A 17,064-nucleotide genomic window follows, 5' to 3' on the forward strand; every position below is an offset into this window, starting at 1 on the left:
TGGGGGGAACTGGTGTGACACCTGGGGGGACTGGTGGCACTGGTGGGACACCTTGGTTGGGGATGGTGGCACTGGTGGGACACCCAGGGGGACTGGTGGGACATGCTGGGGGGACTGGTGTGACACCTGGTGGCACTAGTGTGACACCTGGGGGGACTGGTGTGACATGTGGGGGGACTGGTGGGACATGCTGGGGTGACTGGTAGGACCAGTGGAGGGACTGGTGGCACTGGTGGGACACCTAGGGGGGCTGGTGGCACCGGTGGGACATGCTGGGGGGACCTGGTGTGACACCTGGGGGGACTGGTGGCACTGGTGGGACACTGGGGGGCTGGGTGGGACACCTGGGGGTCTCTGGGAGCATTCTGTGGGGTTTGGGGTCCCTCGTGTGACACATGGGTGGGTCTGGGGCATCTAAGTGTGACACTTGGGGGCCTGGGGGCCTCAGGGGGTTTGTGGCCCTTGTGTGACACACAAAGAGTGTCTGGGGGCTCCTCGCATTACTTCTGGGGCTCTGGGTGTCGGGGGTCTCTATGTGACACCTGGGGAGGTAATGGCGGGCTCTAGAGGGGTCTGGGGGTCCCTTGAGTGACACCTGGGGGTCTCTAGAGAGGTCTAGCCCCGTGCCCACACCTGGGGGCTCCTGGGTGGAGCCGGGGGAGGGCCTCAGGTGACACCTGTGGAGGTCTGGAGGTCTCTGGGGCCTCATGTGTCACCATGCCCTGGGGGTCTAACTCGAATGACACTTGGGGGTCTCTAGGGGGTCTGGGGGTCCCTCGAGTGACACCTGGAGGGCTCTGAGGGGTTCTAGGAGGGTCTGGGGGTCCCTCATGTGTCACCCGGGGGTCTCTAGGGGTCTCTGGGGGTCTCTAGGGGGTCTGGGGTCCCTCATGTGTCACCCGGGGGTCTCTAGGGGTCTCTGGGGGTCTCTGGGGGGGGTTCGGGGGTCCCTCGCGCGCCGCACGCGGATCAGACCACGCCCCTCCCCCCCCCCGGATTAACCCCTCCCGCCCCCGCGAGGTCGCGGGGGGGTGTCGCGGCTCTTAAAGGGCCAGCGCTATAATTAGCGTAAGCGGCTCAGCGCGTGCCTAAGCCGCTTTGCCAGCCCCTCGCACGAGAGGGAGAGAGAGACCCCCCCGAATCCCACCCCCCCCAAAATCCCGACAGCCCCCGGGGCCGCGGGGAGGGATGGGAAAGGGGGTCACCATCCCGCCCCCACCCCCCAAAAAAACCCGCAAAGGATTCTGGGAGAGACCACCCACCCACGGGGGATGATGGGAAGGGGGGGAGGGGGAGGGACCGCGACCCCCCCCCCCTTCACGGGACCCCCACCCTTCAGGAGACCCCTGACCCTAGGGGACCTGCGACCCCCATTTTTGGGGATTCCCCCCCCCCCCGGGACACCCTTGACCTCTGACCCCAATCCCCCCCCCATCCTGAGACCCCCATCTCAGTGACCCCCCCAATGACCCCCCCAATGACCCCAGGGGGGCTCAGGACCCCCTAGGATGACCCCCAGGACCCCCTGGAGACCCCAACCCTCCATCCCAGGGGTCCCAGGACCCCCCAACCCCTGCGACCCCTGACCCCACTGACCCCCGGAGTGACCCCAGGGGATTGAAACACCCCAGACCCCCCAGGGGACCCCCAGAGACCCCTGACCCAATTCCCACGAGCCCACCTCGAAGACCCCCCAATTCCTTAGAGCCTCCCGGCCTCACCATGGACCCCCAGAGACCCCCGGAGACCCCCAGAGTGACCCCAGGGACTCAAACTGACCCCCCAGGACCCCTTGGACCCTCTGGAGACCCCTGACCCCACCGGACCCGGGACCCCCTGACCCCCGGAGTGACCCCAGGGACTCAAACTGACCCCCCAGGACCCCCAGAGACCCCTGACCCAATTCCCACGACCGCCCCTCGAGGACCCCCCAATTCCTTACAGCCCCCCAGCCTCACCATGGACCCCCAGAGACCCCCGGAGACCCCCAGAGTGACCCCAGGGACTCAAACTGACCCCTCAGGACCCCCAGAGACCCTGACCCAATTCCCACGACCCCCTCGAGGACCCCCCAATTCCTTAGGGCTGCTCAGTCTCACCATGGACCCCCAGAGACCCCCAGAGACCCCAGGGACTCAAACTGACCCCTCGGGACCCCTCAGGACCCCCCAGAGACCCCTGACCCAATTCCCACGAGCCCCCTCGAGGACCCCCAGTTCCTTAGGGCCCCCCAGCCTCACTATGGACCCCCAGAGACCCCCGGAGTCGCCCCAGGGATTCAAACTGACCCCCAGGACCCCCAGGATCCCTGGAGACCCCTGACCCCGCCGGACCCAATACCCACGACCCCAGAACCCCCAGGACCCCCCAGGAGCCCCAACCCCTGCGACCCCTGACCCTAGAGTGACCCCAGGGATTCAAACTGACCCCCCAGGACCCTCCAGGACCCCGAGACCCCAGATCACCCAGCTATCCAGTACCTCGGGACCCCCCCACACCCCCACACCCCCAGGACCCCCAGGACCCCCCCAGGACCCTCCAACCCCTGCGACTCCTGACCCTAGAGTGACCCCAGGGATTCAAACTGACCCCCAGGACCCTCCAGGACCCCCGAGACCCCAGATCACCCAGCTATCCGGTACCTCGGGACCCCCCACGACCCCCACCCCTCGGGACCCCCAGGACTCCCCAACCCCTGCGACCCCTGACCCCTAGAGTGACCCCGGAGTGACCCCAGCGATTCAAACTGACCCCCCAGGACCCCCAGGACCCCCGAGACCCCAGATCACCCAGCCATCCATCACCTCAGGACCCCCAAGACCCCCATCCCCTCAGGACCCCCACGCCCCCCGCCCCCCGGGACCCCCGATTTTCTCTCACCTGCGCAGCTGGCCGCCCTGGCGGGTCCCGGAGCCCCGGGGAACCGGATTAGCCCCGCCCGGGGATTAAATCGCCAAATCCCCGGGGCAGGCTGCCCCCGCGACCCCCAAACAACCCCTGGGGCTGCTCAGCCCGGGGTGACCCCCGAGTCATAGCGGGACCCCCTCCCCAAATTAACCCGGGACCCCTCCCCAAATTAACCCGGGATTCCCCATAAATACCGGGATACCCCTCATTGACACCGGGACCCCTCCCCAAATTAACCCGGGACCCCTCCCCAAATTAACCCGGGATTCCCCATAAATACCGGGATACCCTCATTGACACCGGGACCCCTCCCCAAATTATCCGGGGGCTCAGGCACCTGGGACCCCGAGTCATACCGGGACCCCTCCCCAAATTATCCGGGACCCCTCCCCAAATTAACCCAGGACCCCCATAAATACCGGGACCCCCCAATTAATCCGGGGGGCTCAGGCATCTGGGACCCCCCCAAAATAATCCCGGGACTCCCCATTGATCCCGGGACCCCCAGTTCATTCAGGGACCCCTCCCCAATTAATCCCAGAACCCCCCAATCAATCCCAGGACCCCCACTAATCCCAGGACCCCCCAATTAATCCCGGGACCCCCCAAATAATCCGGGGGGCACTCAGGTGTCCATGAGCTCCCACTCCCCTTAATTCCGGGGGAACTGTCCTGGACCCTCCCCCCAATTCAAGCGAGGGGATGTCCAGCGTTGGTCGCAGGGACCCTTCCCCAAATTGATCCGGGGGACACAGGAATTCGGGAAACCCATGGATGGGGAAACACTAGGAATTGGGAAAAACACAGAAATTGGGGAAACCCCACAAATCGGGATCCCCCATGGATGGGAAAAACCCATAAACGGGAAACCCCAAAAATCGGGGAAACCCCAGGAATTCCGGAAATCCCCATAAATCGGGGAAACCCCAGGAATTCGGGAAAGCCCCATAAATGGGGGAAATCCCAGGAATTCGGGATCCCTTCATGGATCAGGGGGGAAATCCCAGAAATTGGGGAAACCCCAAAAAATCGGGGAAATCCCAGGAATTCCGGAAATCCCCATAAATCGGGGAAACCCCAGGAATTCGGGAAAGCCCCATAAATGGGGGAAATCCCAGGAATTCGGGATCCCTTCATGGATCAGGGGGGAAATCCCAGGAATTCGGGAAACGCCAAAAAATCGGGGAAATCCCAGGAATTCCGGAAATCCCCATAAATCGGGGAAACCCCAGGAATTCGGGATCCCCCCATGGATCAAGGGGGAAATCCCAGAAATTGGGGAAACCCCAAAAAATCGGGGAAACCCCAGGAATTCAGGATCACCCTCAATAAATTGGAGAAACCCCATGGATCGGAAAAACCTCAGGAATTCGGGAAACCCCAGGAATTCCGGAAATCCCCATAAATCGGGGAAACCCCGGGAATTCCGGAAATCCCCATAAATGGGGGAAACCCCAGGAATTCGGGAAATCCCCATAAATGGGGGAAATCCCAGGAATTCGGGATCCTTTCATGGATCAGGGGGGAAATCCCAGGAACTGGGGAAACCCCAAAAAATCGGGGAAACCCCAGGAATTCGGGATCACCCTCAATAAATTGGGGAAACCCCATGGATCGGAAAAACCTCAGGAATTCGGGAAACCCCAGGAATTCCAGACCCCCCCAATAAATCGGGGAAACCCCAGGAATTCGGGAAACCCCAATAAACTCGGGAAATCCCCATAAATCGGGGAAACCCCAGGAATTCGGGAAATCCCCATAAATGGGGGAAATCCCAGGAATTCCGGAAACCCCAATAAACTCGGGAAATCCCAATAAATCGGGGAAACCCCAGGAATTCGGGAAACCCCAGGAATTCCAAATCTCCCCCCCGACTCGGGGTGTCCCTGCAGCCTCCGGGTTTGTCCCGGGGGGGTTCGGGTTTGTCCCGGTTTGTCCCGGGGGGGTTCAGGTTTGTCCCGGTTTAGTTCCGGGGGGGTTCGGGTTTGTCCTGGGGGTTCGCTTTTCCCGGGGGTCTGGGTTTGTCCCGGTTTTGTCCCCGGGGGTTCGGGTTTGTCGCGGGAGGTTCAGGTTTGTCCCGGCTTGTCCCGGGGTTCAGGTTTGTCCCGGTTTGTCCCCGGAGTTCGGGTTTGTCCTGGCGGGTTTTTCCCGGGGTCCAGGTGTGTCCCGGTTTGTCCCGGAGGGTTCAGATTTGTCCCAGTTTTGTCCCGGGGTTCAGGTTTGTCCCGGGGGGGTTCAGGTTTGTCCCGGGGGGGTTCGGATTTCTCCCGGGGGGGTTCAGATTTGTCCCGGTTTGTCTCGGAGGGTTTTCTTGTCCCAAGGGGGTTCAGCTTTGTCCCGCGGGGGGTTCGGGTTTGTCCCGGTTTTATCCGGGGGTGTTCGGGTTTGTCCCAGTTTTGTCCTGGGGGGGTTCGGGTTCGTCTCGGGGGGGTTTTCTTGTCCCAGGGGTGTTCAGCTTTGTCCCGGTTTAGTCCCGGGAGGTTTTTCTTGGCCGCCGCCGCCGCCGGGAACGCGCCGTTACCGGGGAGCCGCGAGCGCTCGGCCGGGCACGCGCGGCCGGACGGAGCTCCCCCCGGCCTTTCGGGGGCCCCCCCCGGATCCTTGGAGCCCCCCCGGGATTTTTGGAACCCCCCCGGAAATTTTGGGAACCCCCCCGGGGTCACCGCGACCCCCTCGAGCTCCGCGACCCCCCAAAATCTCCGGTTTTTCCCTTCAACCGCAAGGATTTCTAACCTCCCCCCCAAGGATCTCTGACCCCCCCCACGGGATTTTTGGGGTCCCTCCAGGAATTTTGGGATCCCCCAGGAATTTTGGGACCCCCCTGGGAACCCCCCGGGGTCACCGCGACCCCCGAGCTCCGCGACCCCAAAATTTGAGACCCTCCCAAGTTTTCCCTCCCCACCAAGGATCTCTGACCCCCACGGAATTTTGGGATCCCCTGGAATTTTTGGGGGATTCCCGCAATTTGGGACCCCTAGAATTTTGGGACCCCAAAAATCTCAGCCCTCCCCAGGTATTTCCCCATTCCCGAACTCCTGGATCGCCCCCAAAAAAATTCAATCCACCCACCTTGAAATCATGGAATTTTTGAAACCCCGGAATTTTTGGGAAAACCCCCGGAATTTTGGGAAACCCCCCGCGGAATTTTGGGGATCCCCCTTGGATTCCTGAGCCCCACCAGACCTTCAGAACCCCTCCCAAAATTTCTGACCCTTCCCAAATTTCTGGACCCCTCCCCAAATTTCTGACCCCTCCCCAAAATTTCTGACCCCACCCCAAATTTCTGACCCCTCCCCAAAATTTCTGACCCTTCCCCAAAATTTTGGATTCCCCCCCAAAATTTCTGACCCTTCCCCAAAATTTTGGATTCCCCCAAAAATTTCTGACCTCTCCTGCAATTTCTGACCCCTAAAATTTCTGATCCCCCAAAAATTTCTGACCCCTCCCAAAATTCCAAGACCCCTCCCCAAAATTTCTGACCCTTCCCCAAAATTTTGGATTTCCCCCAGAATTCCTGATCCCTCCCCAAATTTCTGACCCCCCCAGACCTTCAGGACCCCCCCCGCAAATTTCCCAGTCTGACCAGTTTGGCACTGGGGGGGAACTGGGAGCGTTGGGGTGGGAGGGGCTCAGGTTTGACCTCGAGTGACCCCGCCAGGCCACGCCCCGATTAGCCACGCCCCTTCGTTAATTACCGCGCTGATGAGCCTGGGGGGCCCCAGTGCTCCCAGTGCTCCCAGTAACTATTCCCAGTGCTCCCAGTAACCATTCCCCAGTGCTCCCAGTGCTCCCAGTAACCATTCCCAGTGCTCCCAGTGCTCCCAGTAACCATTCCCAGTGCTCCCAGTAACCATTCCCAGTGCTCCCAGTGCTCCCAGTTACCATTCCCCAGTGCCCTCCCAGTGCTCCCAGTGCCCTCCCAGTGATTCCCAGTTCCCCTCCCAGTGCTCCCAGTAACTGCACAGTGATTCCCAGTGCTCCCAGTAACCATTCCCAGTGCTCCCAGTAACCATTCCCAGTGCTCCCAGTGACCATTCCCAGTGCTCCCAGTAACCATTCCAGTGCTCCTAGTGTGCATTCCCAGTGCTCCCAGTGATTCCCAGTAACCCCATGGTGATTCCCAGTGCCTTCCAGTTCCCCTCCCAGTGCTCCCAGTAACCCCACAGTGCTCCCAGTGCTCCCAGTGCTCTCCCAGTGCTCCCAGTGCTCCCAGTAACCATTCCCAGTGCTCCCAGTGCTCCCAGTAACCATTCCCAGTGCTCCCAGTGTGCATTCCCAGTGCTCCCAGTGCTCCCAGTAACCCCACAGTGATTCCCAGTGCTCCCAGTAACCATTCCCAGTGCTCCCAGTGTGCATTCCCAGTACTCCCAGTGCTCCCAGTTCCCCCCAGTATCCCCACCCCCCTCCCACGCGGCCCCTTTAAGAGCCCCTCCCCCCCAAATTCCCCAAATCTCTCAATGGAGAACTGTGGGAACCGCCGGGAGACCACGCCCCCTCATTAGCATATGGGCGGGGCTTGGAAATAACCAAACTCCTTATATGGATGAACAGGGCGGGGCGACGGGCTGGGGGCGTGGCCTGGAGGCTTTGGGGGATTTAAACCTCCGATTAGCATAAGGGGCGTGGCTTGTGGGGCTTTAGCCTGGGTGATTAGCATAAGGGGAGGGGCTTGTCGGGCTTTAGCCTGGGTGATTAGCATAAGGGGTGGGATATTGGAATATTATAATGAGTCATTAGCATAAGGGTTGAGCTATTGGGATATTATAATGAGCTATTAGCATAAGGGGAGGGGTTTGGGATTTAGAAATCCTCATTAGCATAAGGGGCGGGGCACAATGGAGCCAACCCCGTCCTTATTAGCATAAGGGGAGGGGCTTGAGGGGGTTTACAAATCCTCATTAGCATAAGGGGCGTGGTGTGCGAGGCTTTAAAGTGCCTCATTCCCATAAGGGGCGTGGCCTCGGGGCTTTATAGCAGAAGGGGAGTGGCCAGGCTGCTTGTGGGCGTGGCTAACACCAAGGGGGCGTGGCCTTGGGGCTTTATAGCAGAGTGTATGCTTTTAGGGGAGTGGCCAGGCTGCTTGTGGGCGTGGCTACCACAAAGGGGGCGTGGCCTCCGAGCCCATAAAGCTATATAGCACAAGGGAGGCTTTAAGGGGAGTGGCCAGGCTGCTTGTGGGCGTGGCTACCCCGCAGTGGGCGTGGCCTCCGAGCCCATAAAGCGCCGCGCCGCCGCCGCCGCGGGGAGTCGCGGGTTCGAGTCCCGGCGCGGGCGGAGCCGCAGCGACAGCCAGCCCGGGGGGCGACAGCGACATCTCCGGGGAGGGGGGGACAGCGGGGGGAGGCGACAGCTCGGGGACACGGCGACGGAGCCCCCGCGATGGCGAGGGACAAGGAGAAGCGCAGCTGCGCGCAGGTGGTGGCGGAGTGGAGGGCGTTCCTGTGGGACCCCCGGACGCGCCAGTTCCTGGGCAGGACTGGCTCCAGTTGGGGTGAGTTTTTTTGGGGGGAAATCGAGGGGTTTTGGGGTTGGGGGGAGTGAGGGAAATTCGGGTTTCCCCCCCGCCGCGGCTGGGGGATTTGTGGGCAGGCGGTGAGAGAAAATTTGGGGGGCGTTTGGGGGTGGTTTTTGGGGAATTTGTGGGGATTTGGTGGGGTTTTGGGGGGATTTTGGGGGGATTTGTGGGAATTTTGTGGGAATTTTGTGGGAATTTTGTGGGAATTTTGGGGGGTTCTCACTAAATAACCCTAGAGACCCCAAAATGGGGGGGTTGGGGGTGTAAAGACCCCCAAAATAACAGCGGTGAGGTTGGGGGTACAGAACGACCCCCCCCAAAATAAGGGGGGAGGGGGAAGGGCTGCGCTGAGCCCCCCCAAAATTTGGGGAAACCATTCAATTGGGGAAGGGGGTTCCTTAGAGACCCCCAAATTTGGGGATGCTCCGGACCCCCGGAATTTCGGGGACAGCCCCCCCCCCCCAAAAATCGGGTGGGAATCGCCGACCCCCAAAAAAACCCCAATTTTGGGGGAAAAAAAACCCCTTAAAACGAGTAAAAATCCCCCCAAAATGGGGGCGAGGGGTGACCCCCCCTCATTTTTTTGGGTGGGGGCGCTGGGGGGAGGGGAATTTGGGGGGTTCAAGAGGACATTTGGGAGGGGGCGGGGGTGGCACTGTGTCCCCCCCCCCTCCCTCCGCCACCCCCCATCTGTCGCGCTGTGGCTCCAAAAGTAGGTCATGCTCGGGGGTGGGGGATGGGAAAACCACCGCGACCCCCCCAAAAATCTAGGGGGGGGTGGGCGACACCAGCCGGATCACCCCCATCCCACCCCCGGACACCCCCAAAATTAGGGTCTGGGGGGGTTGGGAACCCCCAAATTGACCCCCCCCCGAACCCCCCCCGAAGGACCAGATGGCCGCGATGGGGATTTAGGTGTCTGGGGGATTTGGGGGGTGGGGGGTTTGGGGCATCGGGGGTTTTGGGGGTCGCGAGGTGGGGGATGGGCTTGGGGGATCTGGGGGTCATTTGGGGGGTCGGGGTCGTTTTGGGGTGTTTTTAGGGGATTTTAATAAGGTTTGCGCTCCGAGAGCGGATTTGGGGGTTTTGGGGCATTTTAAGGGGTTTTGGGGCAGTTTTGGGGGTTTTGGGGCATTTTAAGGGGTTTCGGGGCATTTTTGGGGATTTCGGGGCATTTTTAGGAGGTTTCGGAAGCGGTTTTAGGGGATTTTGAGGCGGTTTGGGGTGTTTCGGGGCAGTTTTTGGGGTAGTTTTAGCGGGTCGCGGGGCAGATTTGGGGATTTTGGGGCAGTTTAAGGGGTTTTGGGGGCAGATTTGGTGGTTTTCGGGGCAGTTTGGGGGATTTCGGGGCAATTTTGGGGGCAGATTTGGTGGTTTTCGGGACAGTTTTAGGGGTTTCGGGGCAGATTTGGGGATTTCGGGACAATTTGGTGTGTTTTGGGGCAGTTTTGAGGATTTCAGGGCAGTTTTGGGGATTTCGGGGCAATTTTGGGGGCAGATTTGGTGGTTTTCAGGGCAGTTTTAGGGGTTTTGGGGCAGTTTTGGGGCAGATTCGGTGTTTGGGGGCATTTTTAAGGGGTTTTGGGTGTTTCGGGGCAGTTTCAGGGCAGTTTCGGTGGGTTTTGGGGCAGTTTTGGGGTTTCGGAGCAGTTTTGAAGGTTTTGGGGCAGTTTTGGGATTTTCGGGGCATTTTTAGGAGGTTTTGGGGCAGTTTTGCGGATTTCGGGGCAATTTTGGGGGCAGTTTTGGAGGTTTCGGGGCAGATTTGGGGTTTTGGGGCAGATTTGGGGTTTTGGGGCATTTTTAGGGGTTATGGGGCAGTTTTGGGGGTTTTGGGACAGATTTGGGGTTTGGGGGCAATTTTAAGGAGTTTTGGGGGCAGATTTGGGGTTTCGGGACAGAGTTGGGGTTTTGGGGCATTTTTAAGGCGTTTTGGGGGCAGTTTTGGGGCAGTTTCGGGGCAGTTTTGGGGCATTTTTAGGGGTTATGGGGCAGTTTTGGTGTTTTGGGGCAGTTTCAGAGCAGTTTTGGCGGGTTTTGGGGCAGTTTTGGTGGTTTTCCGGGCAGTTTTAGGTGTTATGGGGCAGTTCTAGGGGTTCGGGGCAGATTTGGGATTTTGGGGCAGATTTGGGGTTTGGGCATTTTACGGGTTTTGGGGCAGTTTTGGGGTTCGGGGCAGATTTGGCACTTGGGGCATTTTCAGGGGTTTTGGGGCATTTTTGTGGATTTCGGGGTATTTAGGGCTCGGGGGCAACTTTGGGACAGCATTGGACGCATTTTGGGGTGGATTTGGCATCATTTGGGACAATTTCGGGGATCTTTAGGGCTCGGGGGCAGTTTTGGGGCAATTTTTTGGGATTTTGGGACACTTTGAAACTTCTTTAATGCCATCGAGGCACTTTTGAGTGATTTGGGGTGAAATTTGGGGGATTTGGGGTGAAATTTGGGGGATTTGGGGCAATTCCGGGAGCTCTCCGATGCCATTGGGGCAATTTCGTGACTATTTGGGGCAATTTTGGGGCTTTTTGATGACTTTTTTTTGGGGGGATTTTTAGGATTTTGGGGGATTTCTGGGAGGAATTTAACATCCTGGGGCAGTTTTGGGGTAATTTGGGACCATTTTGGAGTAATTTAGGACCATTTCGATGTCCCCAGTGCAGTTTTTATTCAATATTTTCCATTCCCAGATAAATTTTGGGGTAATTTGATGTTATTGCTGAAATTTGGGATTTTTTTTGGGATCCTTTCTGGATATCCAACCTTCTCGATGCATTTTGGGGTCAATTTTGGGGTAATTTCTCAGTTTTTGGCACTTTTTTTGGGGATATTTGATATCATTGGTGAAATTTAATAAACATTTGGGGCAAATTTTGGAGATTTTAGGGCATCGCGGGCAGTTTTTTGGGGTATTTTACACCAATGGGGATATTTTTTTGATTTTTCGTGAATTTTTGGGGCAATTTTGGGGTTATTTGACATCATCGGGGCAATTTTGGGGAGATTTTTAGGACTCGGGGGCAAATTTTGGGGTATTTAGGGCAATTTGATGGGAAATTTGCTATTAATTAGGGAATTTTTGGGGCAGTTTGGGGGAGATTTGCTAAAATTTGGGGGTTTTTAGGGCTCAGGGAAATTCGTTGTGGATTTTTCAAGCTGGGGGGACATTTTGGGGTTCCTGACACCCCAAAATCCCCCCCAGGGCTGATCCTGCTCTTCCAAACTGATTTATTTGGGGATTTATCCCAAATTTTAGGGATTTTTCACCCTTTTTCAGTGTGATTTTGAGGATTTTTCACCCATTATTTTTAGGATTTTGGGGTCAGAGGCTTTTTCCCCACGAAGATTCCATTTTTTGGGGTCCTGACGCCCCAAATTTCACCCCGAGGGCTGATCCTGCTCTTCCAAACTGATTTATTTTGGGATTTTTCACCCTTTTTTATTCGGATTTTGAGGATTTTTCACCCTTTTTGTTTGGGATTTTGGGGTTATTTCACTTATTTTCATTGTGATTTTGGGGTCAGCGACCCCCGGGGGGTTTTCCCCACAAGGATTTAATTTTTTGGGGTCCTGATCCCCAAAATTCCCCCCCAGATCTCATTCTGCTCTTCCAAACCGATTTATTTTGGAATTTTTGACCGTTTTTCAGTGTGATTTTGAGGATTTTTCACCCATTTTTATTCGGATTTTGAGGATTTTTCACCCTTTTTTTTAGGATTTTGGGGTCAGAGGTTTTTCCCCACGAAGATTCCATTTTTTGGGGTCCTGACCCCCCAAATTTCTCCCCCAGGGCTCATCCTGCTCTTCCAAACTGATTTATTTTGGGATTTTTCACCCTTTTTCAGTGGGATTTTGAGGATTTTTCACCCTTTTTGGTTGGGATTTTGGGGTTATTTCACCATTTTTAGTTAGGATTTTGGGGTCAGCGACCCCCGGGGGGTTTTTCCCCACGGAGATTCCATTTTTTGGGGTCCTGACCCCCCAAATTTCCCCCCCCCCAGGGCTGATCCTGCTCTTCCAAACTGATTTATTTTGGCATTTATCCCAAATTTTGAGGATTTTTCACCCTTTTTCAGTGGGATTTTGAGGATTTTTCACCCTTTTTGGTTGGGATTTTGGGGTCAGAGGTTTTTCTCCACGGAGATTCCATTTTTTGGGGTCCTGACCCCCCAAAATTCCCCTCCCAGGACTCATCCTGCTCTTCCAGATTGATTTATTTTGGGATTTTTCACCCTTTTTCAGTGGGAATTTGAGGATTTTTCACCCTTTTTGGTTGGGATTTTGGGGTTATTTCACCATTTTTAGTTAGGATTTTGGGGTCAGCGACCCCCGGGGGGTTTTTCCCCATGGAGATTCCATTTTTTGGGGTCCTGACACCCCAAATTTCACCCCCTCAGGGCTGATCCTGCTGTTCTACCTGGTGTTTTATTTTGGAATTCACACCCAATTTAAGGGATTTTTCACTTTTTTCAGTGGAATTTGGAGGATTTTTCATCCTTTTTTATTGGGATTTTGAGCATTTTTCTCATTTTTTCATTGTGTTTTTGGGGTCAGCGACCCCCAGGGTTTTTTTCCCCACAAGGATTTAATTTTTGGGGTCCTGAGCCCCAAAATTCGCCCCCAGGGCTGATCCTGCTCTTCCAAACTGATTTATTTTGGGATTTTTCTCCAGTTTTCAGTGGGATTTTGAGGATTTTTCACCCTTTTTTATTCGGATTTTGAGCATTTTTCACCCTTTTTTTTAGGATTTTGGGGTCAGGGATTTATTCCCATGGAGATTCCATTTTTTGGGGTCCTGATCCCCCAAATTTACCCCCAGATCTCATTCTGCTCTTCCAAACTGATCTATTTTGGGATTTTTCACTCTTTTTCAGTGGGATTTCGAGGATTTTTCATCCTTTTTTATTCGGATTTTGAGGATTTTTCACCCTTTTTGTTTGGGATTTTGGGGTTATTTCACTTATTTTCATTGTGATTTTGGGGTCAGCGATCCCCGGGGGGTTTTTCCCCACAGAGATTCCATTTTTTGGGGTCCTGACGCCCCAAATTCCCCCCCAGAGCTGATCCTGCTCTTCCAAACTGATTTATTTTGGGATTTTTCTCCAGTTTTCAGTGGGATTTTGAGGATTTTTCACCCTTTTTTATTCGGATTTTGAGCATTTTTCACCCTTTTTTTTAGGATTTTGGGGTCAGGGATTTATTCCCATGGAGATTCCATTTTTTGGGGTCCTGATCCCCCAAATTTACCCCCAGATCTCATTCTGCTCTTCCAAACTGATCTATTTTGGGATTTTTCACTCTTTTTCAGTGGGATTTCGAGGATTTTTCATCCTTTTTTATTCGGATTTTGAGGATTTTTCACCCTTTTTGTTTGGGATTTTGGGGTTATTTCACTTATTTTCATTGTGATTTTGGGGTCAGCGATCCCCGGGGGGTTTTTCCCCACAGAGATTCCATTTTTTGGGGTCCTGACGCCCCAAATTCCCCCCCAGAGCTGATCCTGCTCTTCCAAACTGATTTATTTTGGGATTTTTCACCCTTTTTCAGTGGGATTTTGAGGATTTTTCATCCTTTTTTATTCGGATTTTGAGGATTTTTCACCCTTTTTGGTTGGGATTTTGGGGTCAGGGGGTTTTTCCCCACAGAGATTCCATTTTTTGGGGTCCTGACCCCCCAAATTTCCCCCCTCAGGGCTGATCCTGCTGTTCTACCTGGTGTTTTATTTTGGAATTCACACCCGATTTTTGGGATTTTTCACTCTTTTTCAGTGGGATTTTGAGGATTTTTCACCCTTTTTTAATTGGGATTTTGAGGATTTTTCACCCTTTTTTTTATTGGGAATTTGAGGATTTTTCATCCTTTTTTTTGGGATTTTGATGATTTTTCACCCTTTTTTATTGGGATTTTGAGGATTTTTCATCCTTTTTAACTGGGATTTTAAGGTTATTTTCATTGTGATTTTGGAGTTGGGGGTTTTTCCCCACGGAGATTCCATTTTTTGGGGTCCTGACCCCCCAAATTTCCCCCCTCAGGGCTGATCCTGCTGTTCTACCTGGTGTTTTATTTTGGAATTCACACCCGATTTTTGGGATTTTTCACTCTTTTTGGTTGAGATTTTGAGGATTTTTCACCCTTTTTTAATTGGGATTTTGAGGATTTTTCATCCTTTTTTTATTGGGATTTTGAGGATTTTTCACCCTTTTTGGTTGGGATTTTGGGGTCAGGGGGTTTTTCCCCACGGAGATTCCATTTTTTGGGGTCCTGACCCCCCAAAATTCACCCCCAGGGCTGATCCTGCTCTTCCAAACTGATTTATTTTGGGATTTTTCTCCAGTTTTGAGTGGAATTTCGAGGATTTTTCACCTTTTTTGGTTCGGATTTTGAGGATTTTTCACTTTTTTTTTTTAGGATTTTGGGGTCAGGGGGGGTTTTTCCCCACGAAGATTCAATTTTTTGGGGTCCTGACCCCCCAAATTCCCCCCCCAGGGCTGATCCTGCTCTTCCAAATGGATTTATTTTGGGATTTTTCTCCAGTTTTCAGTGGGATTTTGAGGATTTTTCACCCTTTTTTTTTTAGGATTTTGGGGTTGGGGGTTTTTCCCCACGGGGATTCAATTTTTTGGGGTCCTGACCCCCCAAAATTCCCCCCAGGGCTCATTTTGCTCTTCCAAACTGATTTATTTCGGGATTTATCCCAAATTTTAGGGATTTTTCACCCTTTTTCAGTGGGATTTTGAGGATTTTTCACCCATTTTTATTCGGATTTTGAGGATTTTTCACCCTTTTTGGTTGGGATTTTGGGGTCAGGGGGTTTTTCCCCCTCGGAGATTTCATTTTTTGGGGTCCTGACCTCCCAAATTTCACCCCCAGGGCTGATCCTGCTGTTCCAAATGGATTTATTTTGGGATTTTTCACCCTTTTTCAGTGGGATTTTGAGGATTTTTCACCCTTTTTCAGTGTTATTTTGAGGATTTTTCACCCTTTTTTTTTTAGGATTTTGGGGTTGGGGGTTTTTCCCCACGGGGATTCAATTTTTTGGGGTCCTGACCCCCCAAATTCCCCCCCCAGGGCTGATCCTGCTCTTCCAAACTGATTTATTTTGGGATTTTTCTCCAGTTTTGAGTGGAATTTCGAGGATTTTTCATCCTTTTTTATTCGGATTTTGAGGATTTTTCACCCTTTTTTTTGGGATTTTGAGGATTTTTCACGTTTTTCAGTTAGGATTTTGGGGTCAGCGACCCCCGGGGGGTTTTTCCCCATGGAGATTCCATTTTTTGGGGTCCTGACGCCCCAAATTCCCCCCCCAGGGCTGATCCTGCTGTTCCAAATGGATTTATTTTGGGATTTTTCTCCAGTTTTCAGTGGGATTTTGAGGATTTTTCACCCTTTTTGGTTGTTATTTTGAGGATTTTTCACCCTTTTTGGTTGGGATTTTGGTGTCAGGGGGGTTTTCCCCACGGGGATTCAATTTTTTGGGGTCCTGATCCCCCAAATTTACCCCCAGATCTCATTCTGCTCTTCCAAACTGATTTATTTTGGGATTTTTCACCCTTTTTCAGTGTTATTTTGAAGATTTTTCATCCTTTTTTATTCGGATTTTGAGGATTTTTCACCCTTTTTTTTTAGGATTTTGGGGTCAGGGGTTTTTCCCCTGGGGGGTTATGTTTTGGGGGGAAAACCCCCAAAATTCGCCCCCAGATCTCATTCTGCTCTTCCAAACTGATTTATTTTGGGATTTTTCACCCTTTTTCAGTGGGAATTTGAGGATTTTTCACCCTTTTTGTTTGGGATTTTGGGGTTATTTCACTTATTTTCATTGTGATTTTAGGGTCAGCGACCCCCGGGGGGTTTTTCCCCTCGGAGATTCCATTTTTTGGGGTCTTGACCCCCCAATTTCGCCCCCAGGGCTCATCCTGCTCTTCCAAACTGATTTATTTTGGGATTTATCCCAAATTTTACGGATTTTTCACCCTTTCTCAGTGGGATTTTGAGGATTTTTCACCCTTTTTGGTTAGGATTTTGGGGTCAGGGGGGTTTTTCCCCACGGAGATTCCATTTTTTGGGGTCCTGACCCCCCAAATTTCCCCCCTCAGGGCTGATCCTGCTGTTCTACCTGGTGTTCTATGGGTTCCTGGCCGGGCTCTTCGCCCTCACCATGTGGGTGATGCTGCAGAGCGTCGATCCTCACGTCCCCAAGTACCAGGACAGGCTGCTGACCCCCGGTGAGACCCCCGAGTTTGGGGATTTTGGGGGGTCCTGGGGGGTCCTGGATTGGGGTTTTGGGGTTTCTGGGGGTTTTGGGGCCACTGGAAGCCCCTGGTGAGACCCCCGGGGTTGGGGTTTTGGGGGGTTTTGGGGGGTCCTGGGGGGTCCTGGGGGGTTTTGGGGTCACTGGAAGCCCCCGGTGAGACCCCCGGATTTGGGGATTTTGGGGTTTTTGGGGGGTCCTGGGGGATTTGGGGCCACTGGAAGCTCCTGGTGAGACCCCCGGATTTGGGGATTTTGGGGGTCCTGGGGGGTCCTGGATTGGGGTTTTGGGGTTTCTGGGGGTTTTGGGGTCACTGGAAGCCCCTGGTGAGACCCCCGAGGGTCCTGGAGGGGTGGATTTGGGGTTTTGGGGTTCCTGAATTGGGGATTTTGGGGTC

At 54.0% G+C, this 17,064-nt stretch overlaps 2 protein-coding genes across 2 annotated transcripts in view; both read left to right on the forward strand.

The window, feature by feature from the left end:
- LOC146423087 (DNA-directed RNA polymerase II subunit RPB1-like) overlaps positions 1-3,035 on the forward strand; it is a 12,833-nt gene extending 9,798 nt beyond the window's left edge. Inside the window, exon 6 of the mRNA XM_085045063.1 lies at positions 2,889-3,035. Within this exon, the coding sequence (XP_084901189.1) occupies positions 2,889-3,035 (147 nt within the window). The remainder of the gene's footprint in view (positions 1-2,888) is intronic.
- A 5,182-nt stretch (positions 3,036-8,217) lies between these two features.
- Positions 8,218-17,064, forward strand: part of LOC146423088 (sodium/potassium-transporting ATPase subunit beta-2-like) — an 11,259-nt gene continuing 2,412 nt past the window's right edge. The window contains exons 1-2 of the mRNA XM_085045064.1: positions 8,218-8,398; positions 16,513-16,641. Of these exons, the coding sequence (XP_084901190.1) occupies positions 8,287-8,398; positions 16,513-16,641 (241 nt within the window). The 5' untranslated portion in view covers positions 8,218-8,286. The remainder of the gene's footprint in view (positions 8,399-16,512; positions 16,642-17,064) is intronic.

This window comes from Lichenostomus cassidix, unplaced genomic scaffold (assembly GCF_008360975.1).
Source record: "Lichenostomus cassidix isolate B80296 unplaced genomic scaffold, HeHo_3.0 HiC_scaffold_34, whole genome shotgun sequence".
Lineage (NCBI taxonomy): Eukaryota > Metazoa > Chordata > Aves > Passeriformes > Meliphagidae > Lichenostomus > Lichenostomus cassidix.